Genomic DNA, 13,545 nt, shown 5'->3' with positions numbered 1-13,545 from the left:
ATTAACTGAAAAATACAACAGATGTAATTAGCTCCAATAATTGTTTCATAATTTCGATTAAATCGTTTTTGTTTGATTTTATATGCATACATCAGCAGGTGAAGAATAGCCTAACAGTGAAAATCAGAGGAGGAAAGTGTCAAGCTCACCCCTCGTGGGAAATAGTAGTCATTATAGTTTATTAATCACCAAAGTGATGTGTTTCGACTTTACGTATGATTCTACAAATGACATATTAACTTTTGATACAAATTAAGATAACATACAGTACAGCCACAAATGAATTCAAGTGCATCATGCAGCTGCTTCGTTCTTCTAAGATTCCTAAGTGATGCTAGTAGCCTAAATTTTGATGCCTAGGAGTCGACTAAGGAATATTCAAAGTGGTCGAAATGAATGTCGAAATCTAGATTGGGGTGCACTAGAACCTTTAATCCAGCAAATTTCGTAAATCTCATATATCCGAGTCAAGGGTATTATATCTTAAATGACGGAATAAGTTTGCAATAAATATCCACTAGTTCATCATTTTATTCTACAATGTTCCGACGTTCTGGAAACATTACCGTTGTAAGGATATTTCAACTATGCATCATATGTGACGTCATGAGGTCTCTTTATATAATAGTTTTCTCGTATTTCGTGTAAATCTGCCCCTTTTGGTTTCGCTGTTGGTGAATATCGCGGTAGGCGGCTGACATATAATAGTCTGACTTGCCCTTGAGTTTCAATTCTAGTGGGAAAATACGATGAACGTGGTAAAATTCCAAGATGTTTGGAAAAGACACAAGCAGTGAAATTGAAGAACTAAGCTAGAACAAAGTAACCAACACGATGATGCTATTAACTAGAAATACGATGGTTTTCACGCTAAATACACACCACGAAAGAAAATATAAACAGGTATGCTTCTTATGTTAAAATGATTTTCAGTAATAAAATGTGTGTAATATATCACTGATTAAAGTCGTAGATAAAAGATATTCATATTTTCTTTCAACTGACAACACTGTGCCATCTTTTGCTCCGCCGTGTCACAAAAGACCTAGAATAGAGACGTAGACTGAAGAATCTCCAAGTGGATTTTATCACCAGGACAAATGGAACGTATGAGCCTGTAGGAATACCCTCCCAGGCTTCCTATGAAGGTGAACATTAACTTTTTCTTAGCAATTCAAATATACGTTCATGGTTTTGACAGCTTTAAAATATAACCAATTCAGGAAGTATAAAAAAGAAAACCACAACAGGAGAGTTATCTTTTAAGAACTAGCTGATTGGAATCTAGCCATGAAATGGCGTGTTACGATATGACATTTTATAGCGGAGAAATATGTTTCCTGCGCAAAGTCATTCAATCTTTTGATTGCAATATTTCTCGCATGAAAAAATGTGGTAGTCGTGATACACTATAAGGATTATTCCAGAGGACTTCCATCCATACACATGCATGCGTTAATAAGACTTTTACACGTACCCAGAGGCAAAGGTTTTCTTTAAATTACCACGTTCTGGCAATTATGCTGAAATGTTGTATGCAGTCGATTCCATGCGAAAAGCAAAAGAACAAATACTGTATGAAAAATTGTTTGAAACGAACAACAAGATTGTTTATTTGAATGAATGGTATTTATCAACATACAAAGAAAATCGTAACTTCACTCCGAGTGAAAAAACAGTGATGGATATGGTCAGTCACGTTGGTTTTATTTTACTATCGCTCCATACATTCAATTACCAATTAATTTAATTTAAATAATTTCGCGTTATCGTATACTGCGATAAACAGTTTGCAATATTAATTTTACAATTTTCTTAAAATCTTTATTAATTCAACGCGCATAAAATGGTTACTGTATAAAACCTTCATCATGCCCAATTGAAAATGTTACGTTTTGTTTGTTTTATTCGACATTATTAAATGAGGTCGATTTCGGATGTATCAACATTAGTATCGTGAATGAGCAACAATGTAAGCAGCTCCATCGCTCGAAACCGGTGATCCGAGGGAAAACTCAAATACTTTGTTTCAATCATTGATCAAACTCCTCCACATATAAAAGATTAATTTAACGTTATATAAAGTGTCACAAAACATTTGTGTCAAAACCAGTGATTTTGATAGCCATGTTATGACCGGTCAGTTATTTCGTTGTTGAATTAACAGTTTGTTTTATAGATGTGAAACTGTGAGTTGCATTTGTATCTATACAATGAGGCCAAAACAAATTAATTAATAGTAATAAAACAAATAAAAAGAGAGAACAAGTTTGAAGCGAACAGTGATTTTATTTCTATTTTCTCATAAATAAAATTTATTTAAAAGAATGTTCTTTGCAGTGAAATAAAAAAGTCTATTAAGACATGAATCAATGCAAAAATCTTTTTCGCAGATGTTGTCAAACGTGGTATTTAAATATCTAAAGGGGTCTAACGACCACATAAATATAAAATATGAAGCAAGATATTACAATGGTGAGGACAAGGCCAAAACGGGTATGGTTAATATTACGTGACTTCTTCAGAATACCCTTGCACATGTCCCCTGTCTCCTGAAAAAGTACATTCAGGATAAAACCGGGTGGTCCGGAAGAGATATTTTATGAGTAATTATCGCTATCATTACCCCTGTTATTCAGGTCTTACAGATGGTTATCTAACACTTTATCTAAACCTCAAGCTACCTTATTCTGATTTATTCTGAATAGAATTAAAACTCAGTTGTGATAATGGCCATTAAGAATCTAAAGTAACAACTTTAGTGTCTATGGCATAATGGCATATTGGACTTCACACGCGGCATATGAAACGTCAAAATCGCAATACTTAGAAATCCATTCCGCATTTGATTGGATTTCGGCACAACGTCTTTTTCCTCTGCGGTCAGGCTCATCTGGCCCCCAGTTTGCATTTGTTATTGATCCTCCTGATTCCCAAATCCAATTCATGATCTTTCCGGCTTGAGCAGCAATCCACATTCCACTGATATCTGTAAATAAAATCATTATCCTCTCTTCTATATCTACGACATTCTACAGCACCTACTCTGTAACCCACAATTCTGAATCCACCTTATGACGTAAAACTAATTCACCCAGGTGATTATAGCTAATATAATGAAAATGATATTTGAGTGGATGTTATTTCAATGTGCCTGTAATAAAACACTTTTTTAAATTGTGCTATGAAATGAAACTTTTATTGGATCCATTCAATGGACCGTCTTAGGCCGAATATACCCTTTCAACTAACTTACGAAATAGTAATTCCTTTCGCTCGAGCTTAAAATACTTAATTTCAACAATAAGAGAAAAAATCTGATGTCATTGGACGCCTATCAGTCAGTTAACTTATGTCTTATAGATAAGTATAAACAAGCTTACCTCTGTCTCTAAGTTGCGATCGGAGAAAGTTGTTTACCCCCTTGTTATCAATTCTCAATTGCGAAGTGTTCATCTGACGGCAAATTTCCTGTGCGAAACACATGAAGATAGGTAAAACTTTCAACAATTGTTACAAATTCTCAGATATTGGTCATTAAACTCATTTTAATTGGATAATATTCATGATGTGATCCTCAATATACTCACGAACTGCCCAGTCATTCTGACATTAGCCCAAATATGGCGGCTTTCTTTTCTGTTATATTATCTGCTGATATTATAACGGCATGCTCAAATGTATCATTGAAATATGAAAGATGAAGAGTACGGGGATGCTTATCTTAATGGCTTACTCTTTCAAATTAGTTTTTCAGTTAAGTCTAAAGTCAGGTATATTCTCAAATTAGGGATCAATTTCAATTATAATAACAAGACTGGATAAAATCAGGTGTCGTATGACATTGTCTCCTTCCTTTACTTGATATTTATATACGTATAGTGACAATAATTCCATAAAAATAACACATAAAGCCGAATCCCCACTTGACGAAACGTACTATCTTTTGTTTAACTGGTATTGTTCTACTTTTGCCTTTTGCGTTCAGAGATAGGCATGACATATTTTAGGTTAGTACGCTAGGTTGTATGTAAATTTTAAGAAGTGTATTTCTGAGAAACGTTGCATCAATATATTAGTGGACTGTTACGAAACATGAGAGCAAATATTAATTTACAAAATGCTAGTGTTGGATAAACTTCTGTTTCCTCTCAGGCAAAATAACTTTACATAGATCTTATAGAAATCAGGATGATTTTTTAAAAAAACTTTTTAATGAAAGTTGAAGGTCATTCTTTATTAAATTAATTGTTATATATCACACTTTCATCCGTTTTTACGTTACAAAATCCTGGTGTCTGTAATTTGGTCGACAGGATTGAACCTTTAACGATGTGCATTTGGACGTATTTTGTGCTCATTAGTACGTCTAGTGGGTAAATGTTGTCCCTGATTGAACTGACGCCTTATTTCCTTCGTACTTTGCCATGAGTCTCCGTATACATCTTTTCTTTTGTTGATATATTTTACCCTAGTGTCATCAACTTTAAGTTGCTTTAATACGTTATCATTTCCTATAGCTCTTTCATATTTGCTTTTCTATTTGAGAATTTACTTCTTACTTAGGAAGACATACATATCTATACCGTAGCCTTGAGAACAAAGCTTGAAACTTGTGCTTGATGCACATGACCGCCCTATATCGGTGTTATAAAACCAATTCCAATGCGACCTGAAAATGAGACTTTAGAAAAGCTCTTCAAACATGAAGAAGGAACAAAACAAACGTGAAAGTAATTCCGCTTCCAGAAAGACTGCAAATTAATTGAAATTCACTTCAATATTTGAATAACACTGTGACCAATGTATGGAGTGCATGGAAAATGTGCCGCCGGACACATCGATGTCTGAAATGTTTACGTGCGTAAATGACGATGAAGCTACACGTGTGCCAGCAACAGCTAAGGCAGAACATTTGGCCAAACCAATATATGAGTTTTAAACTTTCATTTAATGATAGCGTGGAGATGCAAGAAGTATTTTATGGGGGAATAATTTATCTTTAAACGCGAAAGGACTATCGAACTTTTATGTATCCAAATTTCCCGATAAAGCATTCAAGTTTCTTCTATTTATGACACAATGACAATTTCCAACCTTGCGGTTTTTTCCCATTCATTCAGAAAAGGATGATAAAACCATAGTACTGAGGTAAGCTTTGTTTATCGTTAATGAAGCCATTTAAAGATTTTAACACACATGAACTCTGTGACCTTGAAAGTGGGTCAAGATCATTCATCCTACTAAAAACCAAACTAATCCAGCATGTCTTAATCCGACAATAGTCATAATAATACAGTTCCTCGGTCATCCAAAATAGCAATTGTATGAAATAGAATAGTCACAAATTTCATTGAAATGTAGATATTGAAGTATAAAGTCTGGAAACTTTATAATAATATATATAATAATAATAAACGATATAATAATTCATATCTTTAGAGTGTATTTTTTAGTTCGTTTGAAGTAAAATTGTGCATTGATGTTTCCTTTAAAAGTGATGCGGCTCTGTCAGAATTCACGAAAATATGCGTCTAACTTTCCTTCAGGAATTATTTACGTTTTCGTGTCCTGGAGTAGATAAATGCTGTTAGCAGAATAGAATAAGCGTGAATTATGAATGGAAATCGATCCAGTCAGTAAGTGACGACATTTTGTTTGTAATGGAATCAACAATTTGTAATTAGAACTGTCATATAGACGTTTAGGCTATTATAGCAGACGAAATTGACAAACTTGGTAATCATGTATGTAATGGCAATAATAATAATTTTGCGGCAAAATTACACGTTTAACAATAAATGTGTTCCGTTATAATTTGATTGCTCTGTAAAGTTACTTACTTTTTGTGCATGTCTTACTTAAGTCCGAGGACCGTGGATATTTCAATTCACTATTTATAGATACCGAAGGGAAATATTTATATATTTATTTTATCTATATTCATCTACTCCAACAACTACTGAATCACTGGGAGTTGTAGTTTACAGTCTCATCTACTACAGTTTGGCGTAGTAATGGTATATCGGCGAAAACAACACAGAACATAAGCATTGCATTTATATCTACCAGGATTTTTTTCGGTGGAAGTCTCACCTTGACCAGCGAATGTATATTCATATGCTTGACCAGATGAGCGGTCATAGCCTGATACATTCCCTTCTCGTTAACATATAAGAAAGTGAGTAGACTGGAAATATATGATTATACATTGTATTCTTATGTAATGTTATTGGCTTTGTGTATCACAAGGCTGTGTGCTGACCTGCTTCGCTAAGAGTTACCCTAACAATCTATTTCTTAAATTCCTGCGGTTTTGAGGTTATGAAATCTTATGTGAAATGAGGCTGAATATTTAATTCTATTCATTATGCATGGCTGTATTCAAATATGAGAAAAATTATTTTAAAATATGATTTTGTCCGGTATTCTCATGTTTCAGATTTATTGTCTTTGATTAGTTCATGGCAGTCTATCAGCAAACAAAGTGTAAGATTCCCGTGCTTAAGCTACCATCTGCTCTTGTATTCACATACCGTTCATACATCATAATCAGGTTGTATGAATTCTACTGAGGAAGATACTTTGACAACAAATATATAAAATGAAGATCTTATCTAATAGTAAATATACCATCCACTTTCTAACTCAGTAAATCATGCAGATTTTTAGTCTTTGTATTCAAATGATAATGAAAAGCTTACCTATGATCATAAGTAAAGAAAATAATTACCCAGTTCTTTTTAGTAGTCATCTTTGCCCCTGGAAAGAGGTAACACTTGTGTCTAAAATGCAACCAGTCCGCAGAGGGGCATACTTCTGAAATGTAACAACGGCCAATTAGTCAAAATCAATAATGAAGGAGGTGTTTCTCTGGATACCTAAACACCGAAGCATTATTCTTTTTGCTTAATAAAACAAAATGCTACAGAAGGGTAAGATATTAAAAATGCTTGTCATATAGTTATCCTTAAGAGCTGCCTTATGCTGCCATACCCTATGCGTGTGGAGCACTATGTTTACATCAACCAATGTGTATATAGTACTAATATGCCCGTGTTGATATAGTCAACCATATAAAGGCATGTGTGATACGGTTGTTCTACCCGCGGATGTAGAATTTTGGGTCATAATCGAAGATTTGCAAAGGTTCTGACTCACAATTCTGCACCTACTGGTAATACATCCAAATCCCTCGCACATATGGTAGACTATTTTCCCCGTCCATTTTTTTCAAATAAAGATGAAATCTTATTCGGCGTGGCAAATCCATATATTATACATATATGTACATTGTTTTACTTAACCATACACGTTTTTTGAAATAAAATGAGAAAATAAAGATATATCAAATGTACACTATTAGAAAATTCACAGTAATGATACTAATAACATAGATAATCAATTTCATTATATCAATCATTTCAATAAGTGATATAAATACATATGTATTGATATAATAAAATCAAACTACTTTTTATCATTCGTTTATTTTGTAATGTCCATAAATCGAGAAATATAAATATCATTAAAAGAATTATTGAAATCACACACGATTTATTGATTTCATGAGACATTCCTAATTATTGATATCATTAAGTCGATTTCGTAATATCATTTATTCGAATGATTGATATAAATTATCATAGACTTTTTATAATATCAAAAATTCAGATAAGTGATACGAATAAAAAACATATTCAATAATTCATTTAATGATTTCAAAAAGAATTTACATGTGGTATCAATAATAAGATTTAGTTATATTGATAATTTAATATCAACAATTTGAATTAGTGATATCATCAAATATTTATTGATATCACTATATCGAATTATTGATATACATTGACTCAGTGATATCATCTTTTGGAATGATAGATATCTATTTATATAGTGATATCACTTTTTATTGATATCATTAATTCAAAGATTAATATCGCCAATTCGAATTATTGATATGTATATGTTGCTGTTTCTTGTACGCAAAGTCACAAAGAGACCAAACAACTATACCTCGTGCAAGACAAATATGTTGCCCATTTTTCTGGTCGATACAATCTTCAGTTTCAGAACAACTGTCATGTGAACAGCTCCGACTGTTTGTCTGAAATGTGATGATTATGAGATAATTTAAGTCATTAGAATTCTAAATGATGCACCGAATTCTCAAATATATTTAAGTTTAAGTTCATTGTTATTGCCATATTTCATAAAAAGGAAAATTTAACTTGAAATCAGACAGGTCGTGATGAAATTTAGCTCTTCCCGAAACTTTTTATTGTGGATAATGTATGTCTTGGAGAAGTCAGTGGTTAGTTCTGATAGTAATATCCGCGTGTATAATGGTAGCCTCCTCTTAAATGTCGACTTGTGCTTGTGGCTACTGAAATAAATTTCATAATCTAACAACCCTTTATACGTAGTTTGTGAGTCAAATATGGTGAAAATCCATTACCAAAAGCAATGTCTGTGTGTAAGATTACAGATACACTATCAGGGTTTATGTTAAGGTCAAACTCTTTTTTTGTTTATATATGTCACATTGCCTAACCACTGTTAAACAGTTATCGATCATCGTGGAATTTATTATCACGTATTCACTACAGTGATATTTTCATTAAAACGACCATATATAAAACCAATAATAGAGCTGGGATCCATAGCAATTAATTATCAGGAAACCTGGAAAACAAGAAGTGGTAAAAACTAAAGAACGTTATGTGCACTATATATTGAATTTATTACCTGAGTGCATAGAGTAATATTTCTTTACAAATACTATTTAGTTAATTTGTTCGTGGTTGATTTCGGTTTAATTGAATTTGGTATGTAACTGGAGGGCTTTAAAAGGAATATGATAATCCCATAACGTATTTTTTCTCTAAACACCCCAGTTTTCATGTCAATTTGCAATGATCTTAAATAAAAGTGACATAGTTTAACTACCATGCCATATCTCTTAAGTACTTATATGAAACGGGTCACATCTGATTGGCATTTGCATTAGGAATTCAAAACAACAACAAAATACCAAAATGGTAACATAATCATAATTCAAACCCGAATTCCATAAAACAACGGCAAAATATGAACAACAAAGAAAGGTTTATGCGGAGACTCCTTAAAAAAATATAAGGAGAATGAAACAAGCGCTCTTGGTATTGCTTTTATTTTTGTTCCTTTTGCAGTTGATGTACACACCTTGCTCGATTGGATGTCGGAATTGTATATCGTATTATTCAGCATAGGAATAAGAGCATGTCAGGCGGTATATACTAGGATGCACATGTGGTCATTATATATTGTCTTAAAATCGGGAAACGGTCAAACTTAATTCTATGATATAAATATATTTTGATTTGTCCTCTTCTCTCTCACACAAATTATGTTTCTGGTTACCATCTGCATAATTTTACATCGTACAAAACTTATCGAATGATTAGTCTTTTCTCGTTGTACATAAGGTAGAGTGGCATTCCTATATTTTTCACATTTTTTGTGTTTGTTTTGAGATGCTGTTGTGTCCAGGGTATTGTTATTGGAGTAATGATACATAATTTCATTAAATCCAGCAAAAGATTTTAAAAGATTCTTATACGATGATGTATTTATGTCTGTGTGTGAATGCTTAATATGTATAATTTATGTTTAAGCCTATCTCTTTATAAACATGTATTTGAAAATGTATGTTGGGAGAGGGCTCCAATAAGTTGTAATAACTTGTGCCCAATTCCCTTGTTCAAATTTATTTTGGCAATAAAATATGTTTAAACTAATGATACATAAATGAATAGATAAAAGTTTCCGTAATGTCCTCCGCATAACAAACGCTACAAGAGCGATAAGATAATCTTACAAACAGTAAAATAAATATTTTAAGACTTCCACGTTGCTAATTTTCATTACACTTTGGTTTTACGGACATACCTCCGATGGTCGTTTGAGATATGTTCCCAGTCTTAGGAACCAAACGATTTTCGAAGTTCACAGTTGCGCTCGCAAATTATACATCATTAAATATTTTTATCTTCAAGTAATCAACCGGAGAGCATTTAATTGCAAAAAAAAAATGGTAATTATGTTGATTGATTTTTTTTTCTTTTTTTCTTTTGCCAATAGAATATCGACTATTTCACAATTAAAATATTGCAGAATTCCCAATTCCTTGCGAGAACCTCTTTTCCATATGTTAGACATTCCATTAAGATTACTGGACTTCTAAAAAAAAAGCAGTAAAAGACAAGTCGTGTAGCTTTAACGTCTCAAATTTCACGTTTGCTATAGTGATACGTTTTTGAAAGGGTAGATTTAAGAAAGTAATTGAATTGCAAAAAATAAGTATGTTATTTAGTTTCCCTTTTCGCTACCGGCGTTAGAACCTAAAAGAATCAGAATTATTTATTTTGATATTTCCAGAAAGCCAAAGTTATTTTCTGTGAGATTTTTTCAGAATTTTCCACGAATTTCTTTCAGTATTTCATTGTAATAGAATGATAGTATAATAAATGAAGGGTGGTTCAACACTCCTAATGTAGAACTTTATGGTTGGGTCCTAGGCTGAAACCTTTTATAGCATCCGCAGATTTCTTAACAAAAACATAATTAGGAAAAAAGGAAACTCAACACAGCGATGACGTTTTTGCGGGAAGTTTCTACATGTTTGTGCCGCTATGCGGTCGTCATCAGGAAAATGTAGACAAGTCTCACTTAGTGTCGTCGTTGTGTTGAGTTCCCTTTTTGCTAATTATAGAATGAAAGTAAAATTATGAGAAACAATTAAATATTTTATCGAACAATTTTATTCATATATATCATATTTACCTATTTTTTTCATTTTCTGTTATAAATTCCACCCATTTAACAATTGTTACACGAGAGAGAACGAGTTATTGTCGTGTCCTTTTTAATTTTGTCAATCATCAGCACGCAGAAACGTTTTTTCGAATGTTTGAAAGTAAGATCCTGAAATTGTGTCGCGATTATTCAGTTGAACAAATATGGTAGCCCTTCATCCCAATATGAGATAGAAGGAAAATCAATACCCTGTGTCTTTGATGATTAAGAAGAAGTCGTTTAAAGATGTTTGACCCCCGTGACCGTGGGTAATTCGATTTTTTTTTTTTTTTTTTTTTTTTTGGGGGGGGGGGGGGGGGGGGGGGGGGGGGGGGGGGGGGGGGGGGGGGGGGGGGGGGGGGGGGGGGGGGGGGGGGGGGGGGGGGGGGGTGGGGGGGGGGGGGGGGGGGGGGGGGTTGTTGGGTCACAAATTCGGTAGCATTAGTCCCATCTTGCTTTTCAAGTCCAGTATCAGTACCCTGTGTCGTATGAATTGAAACGTTTACAATCAATTTGTACAAATCCGATTGTCAAAACCGGTCACAAATCCTTGTAAATTCCTTCTATTTAACTTTCAATCTTTAAATCAACAAGATGACACCAACATGGACATTTTTCTACTAAGCTGCATGATACCCGTAATGGTTTCAGTATCCTTATTGTAAATTTTCAATTTCTGGATATCAACATATCTGCATCCTTAACATTTTTACATCTCACAGCTGATTCGATATACAATATTTTCGTTTCAATAGATGCAAGTTGATAGAAATTATGGGGATGTTTATGGTCGCCATAGTGATCTCATCGAGAAATATTCTATTACTTTGTGCTGTATGAAGCTAGACGTGTTCGATACTCGTTCGTTTGCGTGTTGGTTCCGTTGTTCTGTACCATGTTCTAATTTGAGAACGTGCTTGAATTGACCAAAATTTACATGGCGGTTGTCGTCATTGGAACACCAGGGCCCGTATTCATGAAACCGTTCTCATGCTCAAGCATGAATTTTGTGCTCAAGCCTTATGTCTTGTTTAACTTAAAAATGAATAAATATGACTTATTTTGCCGAAGATTTAAAAACAATTTTGAAAGGACTTCAAGTCAAAGCTATATTCAAGGTTTAAATTTGACATTTGTATTATTTTATATTATTTAGGTGAATTATAAAAAAGTTTGCTTGAGCACAAAATCTATGCTTGAGCATGAGAATGGTTTCATAAATATGGGCCCTGGTCTTAGTTTCCATGTACTTTTTTCAGAGGTCTCGAGTCAAGCCTTCTTTTGTTATCTTTTGTCCCATTTTTTGGAATTTGTTTTTGTATAATGTTTATGTTCACATGTTGGTATTTGCTTATTATTGTTTATGTCGGACGGCTTATGAAAGACAGGCGGAAGCTGCGCAAAGGCAAAAAGTTCACGTCCTTTTGGCAGGTAAGCTAATAGACGACAAGAAAGGCAAATCGTCAATTTTTAACAATACTATTCAACAGTAGAAGGCAGATAACGCTCTCAGTGAAGAATTACTCGCATGGATAAATGATCAAATCGCAAAACATTCTTTATCATCTGAACTAACATTAAAATCTTACCTGTACAGTTGAAACGGTTATAAGTGAAAGAGGCTTCTTCAACTCTTCGTCGAACACCATCATGAGGTCACATGTCAAATGGTCCCGATCATATTTGATTTTCTTACACAGTTTGTATCGTTTACATACTTTAAGACATTGTATAACTCCGATTGGATATAAGTGCATGAAGGACTTGTAGAAAGGCTCCAGTTCCTTGTGATAACTGCTGATGCACAGACCCTGTCCGTCAAGAAATGAAAATGCTCTGATGATGACTATTGCTGCCAGCAAAAGATTCTTCTGTGAATATTGGCACATGTTGATGTCATTAGATTTCGCATTCTAGGGCATAGGTGAATTGTCCTGTTTGTAAAGTTTTACGTCTGCTAATATACTTAGAGAAATTAACATATCTAATATCACCATGACATTAACTTATGTGTTCGCTATTTATTTATTCCGTGTGATTAAAAGCACATTTACGTTACAGTACAATAGATTCTCTGTCATTCGGAACAAAAAAATGGTGATACAAAATACACATACATACGTAAGTTCTACAGAAATTTGATGGTATGAGTGAGCAATAAATACAATGGAGGAATAAATCCATGAGCTTTGTCACTGAAACAAAATATAAATTCCAAACACTGACCTGATGAGTATTAGTTAGTGTCTAAATGAATGTGGACCTACCAAGATCAATGTCTTTTGGGTTATTTGGTTAAAAAAAGATAACTATTTTAGTGTATACATCAACATGTCCAATAAGCATCTGAACCGAACATGATATTTCCTGTGTGTCAGTGTGACCAAAATGAACAAGTTGTGTCGTCATGTATGTCAATTACTGTGTACCAGTGTGATCAGAGGAAATGAGGGTGTGTGTCGTCATGTATGTCAATTACTTTGTCCCTTCACGACCAGAGTAAACGAGAGTGTGTTTTCATGTATGTCAATTACTGTGTCCTTGTGTGAGAGTGAACGAGAATGTGTGTTGTCACGTGTGTCAATTACTGTGTCCCTGTGTGACCAGAGTAAACGAGATTGTGTCGTCATTTATGTCAATTACTTTGTCCCTTCACGATCAGAGGAAATGAGGGTGTGTGTCGTCATGTATGTCAATTACTGTGTCCCT

The 13,545-nt window shown here is 33.8% G+C and overlaps 1 protein-coding gene across 1 annotated transcript; it reads right to left on the bottom strand.

The window, feature by feature from the left end:
* Positions 1-2,765: 2,765 nt before the first annotated feature.
* On the bottom strand, positions 2,766-12,725 carry LOC132556465 (low affinity immunoglobulin epsilon Fc receptor-like). Its single transcript, XM_060220875.1, has 5 exons — positions 12,426-12,725; positions 8,017-8,107; positions 6,734-6,819; positions 3,384-3,471; positions 2,766-2,989 (listed from the first exon to the last, which is right to left on the bottom strand). The coding sequence occupies exons 1-5, from the start codon at positions 12,723-12,725 to the stop codon at positions 2,766-2,768; spliced, it is 789 nt and encodes a 262-aa protein (XP_060076858.1).
* Positions 12,726-13,545: the final 820 nt, after the last annotated feature.

This window comes from Ylistrum balloti, unplaced genomic scaffold (assembly GCF_031769215.1).
Source record: "Ylistrum balloti isolate Yb309-2 unplaced genomic scaffold, AGI_CSIRO_Ybal_v1 Utg370572, whole genome shotgun sequence".
Lineage (NCBI taxonomy): Eukaryota > Metazoa > Mollusca > Bivalvia > Pectinida > Pectinidae > Ylistrum > Ylistrum balloti.
The sequence above is the reverse complement of the archived record's forward strand: the minus strand, read 5'-3'. Positions and strand labels throughout refer to the sequence as shown.